General features: G+C 40.6%; 1 protein-coding gene across 1 annotated transcript; it reads left to right on the top strand.

Annotated features, from left to right (window-relative positions):
* The first annotated feature begins 351 nt into the window (after window positions 1-351).
* ZNF366 (zinc finger protein 366) lies at window positions 352-16811 on the top strand. Its single transcript, XM_067316189.1, has 5 exons — window positions 352-376; window positions 2657-3984; window positions 6131-6322; window positions 13380-13554; window positions 16174-16811. The coding sequence occupies exons 1-5, from the start codon at window positions 355-357 to the stop codon at window positions 16707-16709; spliced, it is 2253 nt and encodes a 750-aa protein (XP_067172290.1). The 5' UTR covers window positions 352-354; the 3' UTR covers window positions 16710-16811.
* The last annotated feature ends 969 nt before the right edge of the window (window positions 16812-17780 follow it).

Below are 17780 nucleotides of genomic sequence, written 5' to 3'. Positions count from 1 at the left end.
ACAGTTTTCTCGGGACTCATTTTTTTATGGAATAAAGTTATCAAGGCGAAGATCATGCCTCCTCTGAAATTATCATGGGTTTGCTACCAACATGAAAGGAGATTAGAAGAGAGGCTAGATTTAACCCTTCCTCAATTAATTTCTGTACTGTTGACAGATTGAAGAAAGGATAAAAAGCAACAAGGTGATCCATATTTAGACTATAAATCAATACTTTCCCCATTTTAGGTTCTCTTTAGTGTGATTATACAGCACCTCTGTGATTGTGCTAGTCACTGACTATTTAAACATTTTCTTTCCCTTGTAGGCTCAGTCCCGCAATGTGTGTAGCCGAGGACAGTGGAATAAAAACAAATGCTCGGTAAAGCAACCAAAGGTTAGTTGTGCAAGGAAATTATTTCTTTCTAGTAATTTCAAGCAGTTCTACAGCCTCTGTCATGACTCCATGCTCCAGATAGATTGAAATCTTGCATAAAACAGCCTGTGGAAGAAGGGAGGAACCGGCAGCTAAGAGACAACAGAGCAATTAGCCGCAACTCACTGTCACTTCTGTGTATTTTGGCAGCATTTCAATAATCTAAAAAGCCAGTAAAAAACATAGCCTGACTCTCAATTGCTATGGGCTTTTTGAAGCATTTTACACTCATTTTTCTGAGAAAGAATCAGGTACATAAGATGAAAGACATTTGAGGGACAGGCCCATACCATTAAGGGAGGATTTTGACGAACAGGTACAATTTATGTCCAGATTGTATGAGTTTAACATTGCTTAAATGAATTTTGAAAAAAACCTTTTTCCCTTTTGGAAGAACTGAAGTCTTTTTCTGATAGTCAAAGGATTCCCTTCTCCTCTACTCATTTTAATAAACCAAGCCTTATTACCCAAAGAGTTTTCAAGATTTTACTGCTCCTTATTTTGCCTGGGAGTTAAAGTGACAAGGAAACATAGCAGAATGCATACTCCAGAACGATCCTCTCTAATGGAACATATATATATATGTGTGTGTATATATATATATATATATATATATATACACACATACGTGCATACATTTATAAGTACTACTGGCAATCATTGAGCTAGGGACTGAAAGTCACATCCTGATATAATTATTGGACAGTTATCTTAGTTGTAAGTGAAGTTTTTTTAGGCTTTTGCACTATCACAAATGCTTTTGGAATCATCATTTTAGAGATCTTACAATTTTCCCTTTGATTATTATTCTGTTTTTGTGTATTGATTGGTTCCTATTACTATTTCTTTGTCTAAAAGTTTCCATCTTAAAGTTTTATCACTGAACCCTTGGCCTTACACAGCATCTCAAAGACAATTCCAGAATCTATCTTATTAAATAGGAGTAATCTGTTTGCAAGCATGTTTTTAAGGTGCCTCCTCTTGCCCACAGCCTAATTAGGGTGCAGAGATCATCTTTTATCTATCTTTAGAAGCAGGTCTATCCAGCATGGGGCTTCCTAAAAAAGAAACAGGAGTGTCTTTAGTACTCTAACCATCTTCAAGCTCTCCACCCAGTTTTTCCAAGAATGGTGTTATAAATAGCACCAATATGTCACAGGTGAGAGAGGGAAAATATGTCTAGTTTTCCAACCCGACCTCCTCCCGACTGTACAGACGCATTGCATGGACACAGACACACAGACACACAGATTCATACAGAGCATCCCCAGGGAGCCAAGGCAAAAGGCAGAAGCCTTATTTAAGATGAAACAAAATTTATAACCAATATTTCAGGTGAACCCCAAATTCAGGAGAAGTTCCCTGTACAATCAGAGGAACACAAAATTTTGCCAGAGGACTTTATTACTCTGCCTTGTCACAGGGTATCACTAGAAAGGATCCATGACTTCTCAGGTGTTAATTACTCTGGAGAGCTGAGAGGTTGTTAGAAAGATTCTATATTTAGTTTTGCAGTGAGGTTTTTCCCCCTTTTTAGACTAGGTTTAAAAAACTGAATGGAGTTCAGAGAGTGGTTAAAGGCCCTTCCCTCCCCAAATCTGCCAGGTAAATATCTCTGGGCTTAAAACAAAGAAAATAAATTAATCTCCACCTTCTTATTACAATACAGAGTGAGAGAAGCCGGGAAACACGGTGCAAAACCTGATGGTACACAGTGTCCTTAGATCACTTGGCCATTGTTTTCTCTCACAGCAACACATGTTAATGATACAAAGTAGTTTAAAATTTTTTGGCTTTGACTTTTCATGTCACAGCCATAATAAATGTGCACATTATTGTTTGTATTGCCATATCCTTTAGATGCACCGCCAATTTCTAGAGCCTGTGCAGGCACAGCCAAGGACAGGATTTTGCCCACAAATAGCCTGGCTGAATTAAATTAAACACAAATGTTGCCATACAGATTCAGCTGCTAAGTAGTGTGTTCAGGTACAGCATGTTTATATTGCAAAGCTGTTGTATGAGCCAAACTTGATATAAACCACCAATTCTACCATAGGAAGACCAAAGCTTCTTTTTTCTCTGCTAGGCAACTTATTTCTGCTTTAAAAGGCCTACATCTTACATGGGCCTAATACCGCCTTAGCTGCACTTAACTAAAAAAAAACCTTGAAACCAATAAATTAGAAGTTTTAATTCTAGGAGAACAGGAAAAAATAGATTTGTTTGTTTTTTTTAAAGGAACTTCAGCAACGCAGAAGAAATTAAATATGATGAAGAACGAAGAAACAAGTTTTAATGTGGACAGTACACGAGCATCTCCCTTTTCCCGCTGCCTGCCACCACTGAGCCCTGTTACAAAGCCCCACAGAAGGGCTCCATTTAGTGAGGACTTCAGACCACACCTCTCACATTTCCACTATGGTCCTCCTCCTCCTGGAGACATGGAAACTTTCCAGGGGTCCTTGGAAGGAGGGTCTCGGAAACGCAAGAGCATGCCAACAAAAATGCCTCTTTCTGTTGCTCTTGAAGATTCCTCATCACTACCCCGCAGACCTGAAGACCATCATGATATAGGCTCTTCCAGTCTCCCCTTGATATTTCAACAGCCAGCACAGCCCAAGTACAATTCCCAGATGATTGACCTCTGCAACTTTGGTTTTCAGTTCTACAGAACACTGGAGCACTTTGGAGCCAAGCCCATCAAGCAAGAACCCATAAAGTCTAACATGGCATGGCCCAGTAGCCCGGCATTCATCCAGGCTCCTTACTCTTATTATCCTAAAGTCCATCCTAGCTTAATGTTTCCTTTCATTGTGCACCCAAACTTTCATTTCAGGAGCCCCTTTCAAATGAAAAGGCCTCCAGAGCCACCCTTCAGGAGGGCTGAAGTAAGAGAAAATGGTGAAAATAAACAGAAAGTGGAAAGAGTAGATGTCAACCTTCAGATAGATGACAGCTATTATGTTGACGTAGGGGGTGAACAGAAACGCTGGCAATGTCCAATGTGCGAGAAGTCCTACACATCCAAGTACAATCTGGTCACCCACATCCTGGGGCACAGTGGCATCAAGCCACATGCTTGCACCCGCTGCGGCAAGCTTTTCAAGCAGCTGAGCCACTTGCACACACATATGCTGACACACCAGGGCACTAGGCCACACAAGTGCCAGGTGTGCCATAAGGCTTTCACTCAAACCAGTCACCTTAAGAGACACATGATGCAACACAGTGACATAAAGCCTTACAACTGCAGGATCTGTGGCAGAGGTTTTGCCTATCCCAGCGAGCTGAAGGCACACGAGTCTAAGCACGAGAGTGGACGAGAGAACATCTGTGTGGAATGTGGGCTGGACTTCCCAACCCTGGCCCAGCTGAAGAGACATTTAACAACCCACCGTGGCCCTATACAGTACAATTGCACTGAATGTGATAAGACCTTCCAGTACCCCAGCCAGCTGCAAAACCACATGATGAAGCACAAAGACATTCGTCCCTACATCTGCACTGAATGCGGCATGGAGTTTGTGCAGCCCCACCATCTCAAACAACACTCCCTGACGCACAAGGTAAGCCATTATGCATTGTGCTGGTCCTTGCATCAAAAGGCAGCCCAAGGATCGCAGGCCATTAAGGATACGCACAGGTCCTCAGAAAGAAGGTCATCAGTCTGCAGAGCATCATGCTGGCCCTTGGCCAGCGGGAGAATTTTATGCAAAGCAAAAGCCCCAGTGGTACTGGCAATAGCAGAAAGTAGATGTCTATGTCAGTCTTGAGAAAGTACACACACAAAGATTTTATTATAAACAGGAGTTCAACTACGCCACCTGCATTACTTCTCAAAACTGTATTCACAGCTCTCTGTTTCTGTGTTTTATCTTCAGAATGACTTTCTGTAAAATAACATAATTTTGTAGAGCTGTCTAAACCCTCTGAAATAACAGCAGGAATTTTCTACTGAAAAGTAAACCTATTCCTTTGCTTCCCTTAATTGGGAAGTAGGGGGATACGCAGAAGGCTGTGTTACACAGCAAAAGAAATATTGTTACTCGTAAGATTTTGAAGAATCACTATAATGTGACATTCAGGGAAAAAAACAGCTTAACAAATTTCCCCTTTCTGTATAAGTTATCCAGAATATCAGCTAACAGAACTGGACAAACAGGACCATAACCCTCATATCAAGGGGCAATCTCGCCATTGCTATCAGTAAGTCTCAGACTAGGGGCAGGTTCTGGAGCACATGCACAAAGATCACTTTGAAAAATAGGAAAAATATCAGAGTTCCATTCAAGAACATCTAAAGTAAGTTTATCCATTTTCAAAAAATATTATAAATACAAATTAAATAAGCAAACCCCACATTTTATTAAAAAATTCTTCCAGTTTTGTGTATTTTTCCTTTAATGCTTGAATTTTGACCTTTGTATTAAAAGTATTAAGAATACAGAAAGCTACAGCATTTAATTTTATGAGCACTTTTTTTTTTTTTTTTTTTTTAAAGAAAAACACAGCCTCTACTTCCACGTTTGCTTTTTCTTCCCCTTACACTACTATCATTTCTGCTCTTTCTGGAGATTCCCTGGTCTTAGGATTTACCATACAAAATTCTACTAACTTAAAACCTGGTAATTTTTTTGTCATAGGAAATGCAATGCCCTTGAGCCCTTAAAGAGCTTCTGCTTCTTTGTCCCCAGCTGCGGGTGGATTCAGCTGTGAACATAATTAGCAGTACTCAGCTGCCCAAATGCAGCCCCAGATCAGACAGGTAGACACTTAAAAGCTGCTGGTGATGTTCACAATTGTACGGGGCAATTAACTCTGTGAAAACAACTGACTGGCCCAAGAGGAGAGATCCTTACCAGTTGTCTTCGTTAATAGGGCCCGCAGGAGGAGTTATCGTTATTGGCAGTTAACTGGTACATCCTCATTACCTGCAGCAAGTTATACTCAAACTCCTGAAGTGTTTAGGTGGCAAACTCATTGATTTTCACAGCATCTAAATGACTTTTTGAGTAGCTGGCTGTTAGACCACATGGGTGTGACAAGTATGTCGGAATATGTGTTAGTAAATTGACAGGATGGCATACAGAATACTAGACATGCTTTGTAAACACCAGGTGAAATGGAGTCATTTCTTTAGGGTTAGTTCAAATCCCACTAAGATTTTTTTCTTCGCTGAATATATCATGTATGTCCTTGGTTATTTTTGGTTATTTCAGATTTTTTCTACAGTTTTTTTTCAGAACAGGTGTAGGTCTTCGTTAGAATACCATTGAAGTCCATGAGGTTCAATTACCTTAGGCAAGCACTGCCTTAGTCTATTAACCGGTTAACTTTTATTCTTGGTCAATAAGTGTACACATTTGACCAATACTTTACAAAAGCAATACAGTAGAACAGAGAAGATGTCAGTTCATCAACAGAGAATGCTACTGACTATGTTGTGTTCCTTTGTAAACTCACTGATGGAAATAAAACTCATTCTTTCATTAAGCTTACTTTTTTTTTTTCCCTGTTCTGCTTCTCAGATTCTTAGGAGAAATTGCCAAGAAAAAAATACATAAATATCTATTGCGTGAGCAAATGATGTTATAAGCAAAATAAGTTATTACCTGCTTTTGTAGTGCAGAATATATATTGCTATACTCAAGATGAAATGGATTAGAAAATAATTCTCTCTGTTGAGTTTTCGTATTCTTTCTTTCCTTACAGGGTGTGAAAGAGCACAAATGCGGAATTTGTGGCCGGGAATTTACTCTGCTGGCCAATATGAAGCGACACGTCCTGATCCACACCAATATCAGAGCCTATCAATGTCATTTGTGCTTCAAGAGCTTTGTGCAAAAGCAGACTCTCAAGGCCCACATGATTGTTCACTCTGACGTCAAACCCTTCAAATGCAAGGTAAGTGTATCTCCTTTGGTGGCAGTCTCCTAAATCCCCTGGATATTTCTGTGATGTTATCATCTGTGATATGGTAGGACTAGAAAAGCAAGACACATTCTAAAACACATTCTAAAATTGTATTTAAACTAACATATAATAGTAGTCTAGCTTCTTTTCTTAATCTAGGTTTTGCTCAGTTAGCCCAAAAGAAGGGAGGCAATATCTGTGATTTACTCCCTTCCCCTTCTATATCAGTAACTTTCATCTTGAAATACTTTCTCTGCTTAGAGAGCATTTAAATGCCACTGTCATTTGAGGACAATAAACATACCTGACATTTGCTTAGTACATCCATCCAAACAGAAGTCTAAGTGCTTAATGGCTTGAAACACTGACAAAACGCATAGATCAATTTGTGCAGCCCACAGAGCACAACGGTGGAACAGCAGCAGCCGCGACTTCACACAGTGACGCCACGCAGACGTTCAGGGAAGGACTCAGAGAAAGCCACAGCAAAATAGTACTGCAGAAGGGATTTGAATGGGCCAAATGTAATTATCAGGCTGAAATTCAGGGCAGGACATCAGTATCCTAACAAAATGGCTTTCTGAGAAATACATCCTGCCTTTTTAGGATCCCCCAGGAATGCAGGATTGCTCCTTCCCTCCCACCCAGTGGAGGCTGACATTCTCCTTTCATCCCCTCTTCTCTCCCCTTCCCATAAACTTTGGAAGCTTTGGCTTTCCTGACTCTGCTCATCTCCAGTCTCTTCCTTATGAATTATTAATGTTCATTTTCTTACCCAGTACTGGGCACTACATCTGCTCTTTTTGCTGCCTATGTGGTTCATTAGTGTAGTCGTACCTTGTGAAGCCAAAGGTTGTAGTTTTTTCCCCACTTTGATCTGCTCTAAGAGGACTATAAATATGGAGTGCAGCATATTATACAGTTTATGCATAAGTAATTGAAGATTGATCTGGAAGCAATTTCTAGAACTCTTTCATCCAACATCTTCATAGAATTAAATATTTTGTTAAAAGGAATCTTTCATTGAGAAGTAGAGCTGGATGAAAATATTAAAATGGAATTACTTTCTCTTGGAAAATTTAGGACTTCAAAATGTATGGCTTTCACTGATAATTTTTTTAGGAAAATGTCAAAATGAATCTTTTTTACTTCATTTTGCTTTGATAACATTGAAGCTTTTCACTTTGAACACATAAAAGCAGAGGCTTTCAACTTTAGCATTTTATTTCATTTTAATTTATGTCCTAGTAAAATGTTATTTTGTATACTAGTGCTTATGTTATCCTATATAGGTAAATAATTTCTATTATTGAAATACTTGGGTATTCCCATGTCAAGTCTGCCAGGGACTTTGATTCTATCAGAATACCCCCAAACTCGTGGTTTTGTTCCCATTTGGACAAAGTCCTGCTCCGACCTCTGAAATTTCAGAAAAGAAACTCAGTCATTTGATCAGCCATTCTGGATGCTGTATCAGGACCCATGCTGCTTTTGAGATACGTGCCAATTAGTTGGCAGTTCATATTCAGGATAGGATTTGATGATGACAGACTATTAAAACTTGGAGATGCCAATAGTGTAAGCCAGGCACTGAATTGCCAACAGTATGTTTTCCACTTAGTAAAGCTCTACAGGAACACCTGTTTTTCTTATTTTTTTCTTCTCTGTCCCCACCCAATATCCCAACGAGAACAGAAACAACTAAGCCCAGTGAACCAGCTTCTCCTGCACCCGACAGGTATGAATCAACATATTAATGAACCCCTGAACAGAGTGGGGATCCCAGCTGTCAGCAAAGGGAGAATCAGGAATCGCGTGCTGGTGTTTGGAAGATCCTTTGCCTGTCTGGCGGGGTCCTTCAAAGACTGGAGCAAGCCTCTCTGGCTGGTATTCAGAGGGTTAAGGCAATGACCAGATAGCAGCCTTTTGGCACCAGGCTCCTCCTCAGCAGAAGGAAGGATATAGCTGTATGAACAGGCTGCTTAACAATGGCTCACATGTCCCTGGGGAACCGCCTGCAAATAGATTTCATCTTGCTTTCTCTTGTACTTTTCAAAGCTTCCTGTTTTCTCACGGTCCTTTTGGACAGTTTACAGTCTTTCTCCCTCTCCCTCTCTCTTTGAGGAAAGGAACACCCTTCTTATGAAGAAAAAATAAAAAGAAGAAGAAGAATGCAAGGGAAAGGGAGCACAGCAGTAGCCTTTCTACTTCACCACATGCCACGGTTTTCTCTACCTTTTTCTCACAGCAAAAGAAAACATGAGGCTTTCCTATGTGTCTAATCACATCTAAGCTCAGACTATCTGAAGTGAGCAAGTAGCAAATAGTTGTCCCTTCTGCTTCCTCATCCAGCTGCAGCCTGGAGCTGCGTTAGATTTTTCTCTGAAGAGTGAACATCTCTGTGGCTTTTAAAGGCCTGAGCCCATGCTTCCTTGTTTATTTTTGTTTTAAACAAAAACACTGACAAGTTCTGAAGGAGTTGCACCAAATGGTGCAATAGTGTAGTTCTGATTTGTAAAGAAAACTCCTACTGAAATTTATAGTTGCTTTTAGTGCTGAAGTCAATAAAGTTTCAGACTAGTAATAGAGAGCATAATGATGTTTTCTCCAGCCCAGCCAAATGCACTTTGCAGCAGATGATCTGAACTCCCTTGCTCTTGTAAATATGCAGTTCAAAGTGAATCTAAACAACTTTGGTTTATGATTGCTTGTCAAAATCTCTTCTGGAGGCCCTTTGCCATGTAGGAATGTGCTTATATTCCTTTGATGAACTGGGCCCTGTTCCTATGTGGGAAATCGTATGAGATAAGTTCAATCTCCATGTCCATTTGGCACTGTTTTTTCCTCGCAGGAGTGCCAATTTACACCACTTTTTCCCATGGCAGATAAAATCATGGTTTTAGATCTGGAGTCAAAAAAAGAAACTGTGAGCTATAAGTACTCTGGAAAAAACAAAACAGACTGACCAATCTAGAAGGGTGATACTCGGTGCAGGAGCTTAGGAAGACACAGTCTAGTGCTGAGCTAATAGGGCTTTCTCTAAGAAATAGTGCTGAAGTTCAGTTCACCAAGTCCAGTTCACCAGCTAGTGCATCAGTGTTCAGCAGGCTTACAGCTGAGGTCGTTATCTTCAGGGCTTGAATTCAATTTCATCTAAATTACAGAGCCTGACAAAAGGTCCACATGTGAACCAAGTCACTCCTGCTATCTCCAGATCTCTCGCATGAACTTTCTGTCTTTCTGGGTGCTAAGACCCTCTCTGCTGATTTCTGCTGGAGCTCTCTCCCATGTAGCCTGGGCTCTGGGTCATCTTTCACAACCTGCTCCATCAGTGCTCCCACCCCTGTCCTGTCAGAGAGGAAGAAAATCTTGTACGCCTTCCTAGTCCTAACTTGCTCCCCCGACTCAGGCTATTTTTTGAGCACTAGCTCTGTACCCCAGCTACTTCTGAGCTGTTGTCTTCCAGGACATGAGCCTGGGACCAACTCCCCTCACCCTCTGAATCACAGAGATTCATTTGAAACTCAACTTGTGTTTTCTGAAAGGCGCAGCTTACCCAGAGACCATGCCACACGAAGCCATCATTCTGAAAAACAGACTTCGTATCTGCATTTCTTTCATTTTCCTGCCACACCCCTCCACTCTGGTACCATTTCCTCCTGTCCCCAGAGGAGATTTCAGGACAGGAACACATTATACATCCCTAAGACTGTGCATGACATTGGGAAATGGAAAACCTGCCCTCTTCATTCAGAGACTAAAAATTGTGTTATGCTGCATGGAACAATCTTTTAGGAAGTCCCCTCTCTTTTCCTTATGAAGAAAGAGAAATAAAAAGTTGTCTTGCCAGAAAAAAGTGCTCCTACCAGACCCATTTTAATGCTCAGTACCTTACAAAGATACAGATTTGGATGAAGTACTCTAACCATTCAGCTATTCAGCCTCATTTTCTTTGATTATCAGGTTAGATAGAGAGGTAAAGACATAGCTATCAGAAAGCAAAAGTTGGTGAGGACACAGATTAGCCATAGTACAAGCAGATAACCAGAAGCCTCCTACTAAGAGGTATTAGAGAGCATATTAGTGAGGGACCATTTGGTATTCTTATAGACTGAGAAATATTGATACATCATAGCTTGTTCCAGCTGCTGTCAGGATATAATCAGCTGCTGTTTTTCCTCATGGATTTACTGTGCTCATGAGTGCTTCTTCTCCTCTTTGTTTCCTCCCAGCATTTTCAGAATGTTTTTCTGTGCATTCATTTCACTGAATATAAGTCATCAGGCAGGTTAGCCTTCTCTGAATACTAAGGAGAGACAGTCCTCTTTCCTAAGTGGATGGATGACCCTTGGAACCAAATGTCTTTCATGAATACTTTACAAGTTAATAACTCATTTTCCATGGCCTTTCTTTTTTCTTTACTTTTTCTGTGAACACTTTTGCTGACAAATTCATTTGCTAGAATGTTCATTCTAGCAAAAGTATAGAGAGAAAATCACAGAAGAAAACCAATGCAGTTCAAGTAAATAATTTTTAAAAAGCAAGTGAATATTTCCAGATTTTTTCTTTTTGCAGCATTCACCCAGCTCTAGTATTTTATTTAAAAATGATATCCCTGTAAGTTTTTACATTAATGAACTGCTTCCATTTTCCCTCAAGATATGGTTTAAGAAGAAAAGGATATGGTATGACTTCACCCGGGATCAGTCCAAAACCTAAATCTCATCCTGATATTCCAGCTGATAGCTTTGAGAATTTGAATCAGAGATTAATGTAGCAGACCTTCTGTATTATGAAAATAAATTAAATTAAAAGTCAGATTAGACCAAAACTTCAGTCGAATCTCAGTAATTGCTTTTTAAGCATTTTCTCCCAGATGAGTTACACTGCTTGATGTAATTTTCAGCTACTCAGTAATGGTGACTCTGGCTCTTTTAATAGTGAAAACCATAATAAAATAATTCTGATGCTAAAAGTATTTGTATAAAATCATTCCAAAGAGGAGTTGATGTAGAAAGCAAACACAGAAGTTTACAGAGGATGGAAATAGCCACTTGAATGTGAATAAAATTATAATTCCTGATAAGGAAAGACCAGAAGACAAGTAAGACTAGAAGCTTATATTAGTGATGTCAAACTCTCATGTCTAGAGAATACATTTTATTTATAAGGAATGAGACTATAAAAGGACTCATCTAGAAAAACAACAATGAAAAAAATCCCTTATTGTTTCATCAAAGGGAAACCTACGGGATCGATGGCTCGAGCGGGCAGGAACCTGCTCCAGGGAGAGCTGAGTCACTGTTGCAGTCCCATGACTGTTTAAATTTCAGCTTGCTCACCAGAGACACTAAAACACAGAAGCTGGTAAACAGAAGATGAGAAGCAGAGAAAAATGGGGCAGCAAAAAACAAATTAAAAAGAAATTGCTTTTTCTAGCTTTAAGCAAAATGTGCAGTCATTTCAATTCCACTTAAGGAGAAGTGATACTCTGCTTGACTGTTTCACAGATACCTTTCATTGGTTTTATCTTGTACCTCCATCTCTGCCCAGCATTGTTCTTGATTAAAGGCTAGATTTATAAACTATGAAGTAAATGGGCAGTGGACAGTGAGGTGGATTGAGAACTGGCTGAATGGCAGAGCTCAGAGAGTTGCGATCAGCAGTGCAGAGTCTAGTTGGAGGCCTGTAGCTAGCGGTGTCCCCCAGGGGTCAGTACTGGGTCCAGTCTTGTTCACCTTCTTCATCAAGGACCTGGATGAAGGGACAGAGTGCACCCTCAGCAAGTTTGCTGACGATACAAAACTGGGAGGAGTGGCGGATATGTCAGAGGGTTGTGCTGCCATTCAGAGAGACCTGGACAGGCTGGAGGGGTGGGCAGAGAGGAACCTCATGAAGTTCAACAACGGCAAGTGCAGGGTCCTGCACCTAGGGAGGAAGGAATAACCCTATGCACCAGTACAGGTTGGGGGTTGACCTGCTGGAAAGCAGCTCTGCTGAGAAGGACCTGGGAATCCTGGTGGACTGCAGGCTGACCATGAGCCAGCAATGTGCCCTTGTGGCCAAGAAGGCCAATGGTATCCTGGGGTGCATCAGGAAGAGTGTTGCCAGCAGGTCGAGGGAGGTGATTCTCCCCCTCTACTCAGCCCTGGGGAGGCCACATCTGGAGTACTGCATCCAGTTCTGGGCTCCCCAGTACAAGAGGGATGTGGCACTACTGGAGCAAGTCCAGCGAAGGGCTACAAAGATGATTAGGGAACTGGAGCATCTCCACTATGAGGAAAGGCTGGGAGAGCTTGGCCTGTTTAGCTTGGAGAAGAGAAGGCTGAGAGGAGATCTTATCAACGTGTACAAGTATCTGAAGGGAGGGTGTCGAGAGGATGGGACCAGACTCTTTTCAGTGGTGCCCAGTTACAGGACGCGAGGCAACGGGCACAAACTGAAACACAGACGCTTCCATCTGAACATGAGGAAATACTTTTTCACTGTGAGGGTGACAGAGCACTGGAACAGGTTGCCCCGAGAGGTGGTGGAGTCTCCTTCTCTGGAGATATTCAAAACGCGCCTGGACACAATCCTGTGCAATGTGCTCTAGGTGACCCTGCTTGAGCAGGGGGGTTGGACTAGATGATCTCCAGAGGTCCCTTCCAACCTCAGCAATTCTGTGATTCTGTGATTCTGTGAAATGGTTCACCTGAGCAGTAAGTTATATACTTTGGATTTCGTTCAAGTTAAGAGCTTTTCAGGTTACATAATTATGTCTCTCCTCTCCTTACAATAACATTCCCTGATCTGGGGGGAATCTTGACTGTGTGTCTTCTGCTAGCCACCAAATTTAAAAAATGGCAGCTGTGCAGAAGGGTCTAGATAGGGCAAACTCAACCATATATTCTTGTCTGTATGATTTTCTTTGTATCTCTTATAGAAAAATAATTTGCAACAGGAATCTGCCAGGGCTTAAGTTAGAACGGTAGGTTCTATTTTCTTTTAAAATGTTTACCTTGAAAGTACCTCTACAAATAATTTTCATTTTTACTACTTTTGACAGCTGTGTGGAAAGGAATTTAACAGAATGCACAATTTAATGGGACACATGCACTTGCACTCAGACAGTAAGCCTTTCAAGTGCCTCTACTGTCCCAGCAAATTCACCCTGAAGGGAAACCTAACAAGGCACATGAAAGTCAAACACGGAGTCATGGAAAGAGGATTTCATTCTCAAGGTAATATTTATCAGCAATCTTGTTCTCTGAGAGGTTTGAAGATGTGCATCAGTACCACCCTAATGGGCTTTGTACCACAGATCTATGATCTTGTGCCACAGATCCAATGATACTGGAAGAGATTGAATCTCATAAGCCTGGGAGGTTGTTATTCACTGTCTGTATTACTCTAGAGCTATAGATCAGAGATCCCTAAGGTATTGGCCTTTGTCTCAGAGACCTTTCAGGCTGGATATCTCATGGCACAGAGGGACAGACCAAAGTGGAGTAGTAGATGAAAACAAAATGAGACAGTATTTGTGAGCACAAGCAACAGTAATTCTAGCGTACTGAGTTGTTGTTGTCAAGTTTTAGGGAGGATACACACAGTGGTGTGACAGCAGAGGACTTATCAAGCTGTACAAATGTCCCTGTACTTTGGCGCAGGCCTCCCCATCCCCTCACTGTAGGGAATGTGCAATACCCCCAACACTGTGGAGCTTCTCCCATTGTGTGGGTAATTCTGAAACACAAACGGAAGTGAGACAGTGGAGACTCAGCCTTAGTAGGACTATGGCACCTGTAGTGGGCTAGGAAAACTATTGGAGGACATGGATGAAACTAAATTGATCTTACTGACTAAGGGTGTAATTCTACTTTTATTGAATAAATTTAACAATCTGGGGAGATTCAATTCCCAGATGTTGGCAGGCCACAGCCTAGCAGCCATGGATAAGCAAGCTTCTTTCCCCAGACACATCTGGCTAGGAGTTTATAGTTTTTCTTCTCATGTTTGAGGCACGTTATCATGTTCCATATCTTTGCCATTTCAAGATTAGATTAATAAAATGATTTTAGACAGGAGGATAAATCTTAAATCCATTCAGAGCTGGAAGAAGCAAAAAATCTAGCAAATTTCACAGCGACCATGAGATACCAGCAATCTTGCTCACTACTTACTGGATTCCAGTCTGGAATGGGAGTGGAAGCCCAAATGGTTGTAAGTCCAGGAGCCTTTCTGCTCAAAATATATTTATTCTATGCCATATTGACATAGCTGACTTTAGAGGAAGACCTTGAGCTCAAGACCCAGTTTACAAAGAAGCAAGCAGACAGGAGACACTCCTCCCCCATCTCAAAGTATATGGATTTTTGATCCCTCAGAGTATCCTGCAAAGCATTTCCTATCTCCCATTCACCATACACACTTCCTAAAATCAGCCTCATGTGTGCACACATGCCAATGCTATCATCTAAAGAAGTGGGGGAATTAGGGAGGATTGTTTTAAGAGTTTGAGTATCCAAGAGATTTTGTTTGTTAAGAGTTTCTGGACAAATAACTCTTTCTTGGGTAAGACATCTTGGTGTTCCTCAAATTCAGGCTTTAAGATAGCCTCTAATGAATGGAGATGTCTTTTAATGACATTTGGGATAAAATTTACATGGTTCCTAAAAGGTAATAATATAAATGGTTCTTTTTTTCCTGTAAACCTCCTACAGTATCATTCTAGTTACACAATTACTTGTAATTGAAGACAGGCTAAGTGCTTTTCAGTGTACACAGATTCTTCAGCCCCTGAGGCTTATCAGACACAGACAATTTGTAAGGGCTGGCACCTGCTCATAAAGCATTTTAACAAACACAACCTGTTGCAGTGTAGCAGCTGTATCTAGTGAGGCTGCAAAAATCCTGCAGAAACTGGATCCAATTACTGAGAGGAAAAAAAAAAAAGAAAAAAAAAAGCAACTATAATAGTTACCCTAATAGATTTTTGCTGTTGGATGAAATCCTCACCCCAGTATTGCCATTATTCTTTTAATTAAGATGGACTGTGCTTGCAGTGTCTGAATCTTCCTCTGTGCATCCTGATGGTTAGGGCATATCTGAGCCCATGGATGCCTCTTGGGTTTCCAGCAAGTAGAACAGAAACAGAGAGCAGACGCTCTGACAAATATTAAGACAAACCAGGTCCAGGACCCCACTCAGACTTATATTGAACAGCTCAAAATCATCATTTGATTTTAATGATTTCCTCAAGCTGTAGCACTAACTAGTACATAGAGCTTTGCGGTGGCACCGGTTGAGAGAGTAAAAATCAGGGAGAGTGGAGGTCATAGATCAGTCAGACATGATTGCATCTTCATTTTTTAAGTAGTAACTTTGCCCCAGAGTGTCCGCAGAACAAACATGTTAACATGTTTAATCTGTTCCACTCTGGAAAAAAGTGGACAAAAACTAGGACTTTGATTATGGCATGTGATGATTTAGATCAAAGTGTTGATTTTAAAAAAATAGGAAACAGGAGGAAGTGGGTAGGTTCACTGGCAAAAATAGTTTGCAAGAGGCCAGGACACTTCACTTTTTTTCCTAGCTCTCTCATCAAGTGTCTGGCATGTACAACACAATGTTTCATTCCTGACCTGGCTGTAAAGTGGATACAATAGTACTCCTTTTAACTTCATTTCAAAGGAGATGTCATAAACTGTAAACATTGAAGTGCTTGGAGATAGCTGGGTGGAAAACAAAGGTAAAATATTAAATAGAAGGCCATCTCACTTTTTATTTTTTAACCATACGTTATGTAGTAAAGTTTGCTATATATAAATTTTACCTTTTCTCCCTGCTTAAACCACTACAAGGTTTTGGAAGAGGAAGAATTGCTCTGTCCCAGACAAATGTCTTAAGAAGTTTGGAACAGGAAGAGCCCTTTGATCTTTCCCAGAAAAGCCAAGGGAAGGGAATCTCATTTCATTCGGATGGCGAGAGTGCCAAGGGAAGCTCGTGCCAAGAAGAAGAGGAAGACAACTGCTATGAGGCAGAGCGGTACAGCCCTGGCATGTACCATCATGACAACAGCAAGCTGTATGTGCCTCAAGATCTGTCTGGCAAACCAGAGTGTGTGATGAAGGACTTCAGAGAGTCCTACTGCAATGAGAAAGAGGAAATGCTAAGTGAAGGAGGACTGGAGAAGAGCACTGGAAATTCAGACAAGCAGGAGAGCCAGGGAGAGAGAGACCTTGCAAACAACAAAGAACACCTCAGCTTTAGGTCCTTTGAAAAGGGCAGACTTGGCCATTCTCTCTCTGATTACTTGTATTTCAAGCACAGGAACAAGAGTTTGAAAGAATTACTGGAAAGAAAAATGGAAAAACAAACAATGCTTATAGGCATTTAAATGGACAACATTTTAAAACAGCTGGAAAATGGGAACCAGACAGCTTTTAGCATGAATTGTAATTTACCTGAGATTGGAAGTTGGTAGCAGTCTTTAGAGATGAACAAGCCAAATCAATAAAGATAATTTAAGGTAAAACATGTACATTCAAAGACTAAAGCAGTCCAAGGGCAGCAAGAAATGCAATAGGTATGGAACAATAACATTTTTATACTTATTCATTTGATGTATAAGGAGACAATGGGGTGGGTACAGAAGTTTATTTTTATCTGGGATGGTAGAGACTTGTACGCAATTTTCTAGTTACCAAAAAAGCAACGTACTTTAGCATTTGATTTATTATCTGACTAAAAATATAAGAACACTTCTAACCATAGGTCTCAGAAAAATCTGAAAATACTAAGCATTTCACAATATAAGCAAGAGTACTGCTAAAAATGGCATGCATGAAAGCACTGTCAGTCTCAGAACTAACAATATCCAAATATTTTGTTTACTGAAATGACTGTGTTAGTTCAACCACTTACAATGAGAAATAGGGAAAAAAATTAAGAAGAAATGCTAATGTCTTGTGAAATAGCAAAGTGCAACTTTGTAAGGCTTTGAAAGGACTGGAATCAGTTACGGTCACAGAAGCTTTTCCTCTGGCACAAGGGATGCTCATGTTTTGCTACATTTCTATCAGTATGAGAGTATTTAACAATTCTTCAGGTGAAATAGAATGGACTGTGTTGACATTTTGTTCTACTGTCCGTTCAGGCCAATACATTTAATGAGCAGCAGCAGCACGTAGCACTTGCAAATCTTCCTGTAATTGCACATAAAGCAATGAGAGTCATTTCATTGAGAAAATGATATAATTTTGTCATTTATCTCTTCAGTTAATTTTGGCTAGCAAGGATGATTTTGAAATTCCAAAGTCCGATCAGATTTTATCTTAGAAGGGACACCATAAAAGAGCTCTTACAAGGCAAGCAGTACCTCACAGAGAAAACCGGCCTTTAGATTTCCTCTTATCGGAGTCACAGATTTTCCCTTATTAACACAGCTTGACTAGTAAGGTCCGGGTCT

The sequence above is a fragment of the Apteryx mantelli genome, chromosome Z, assembly GCF_036417845.1.
Source record: "Apteryx mantelli isolate bAptMan1 chromosome Z, bAptMan1.hap1, whole genome shotgun sequence".
In the NCBI taxonomy this organism is placed as follows: domain Eukaryota; kingdom Metazoa; phylum Chordata; class Aves; order Apterygiformes; family Apterygidae; genus Apteryx; species Apteryx mantelli.
This window is presented reverse-complemented; position numbering and strand designations above follow the sequence as displayed.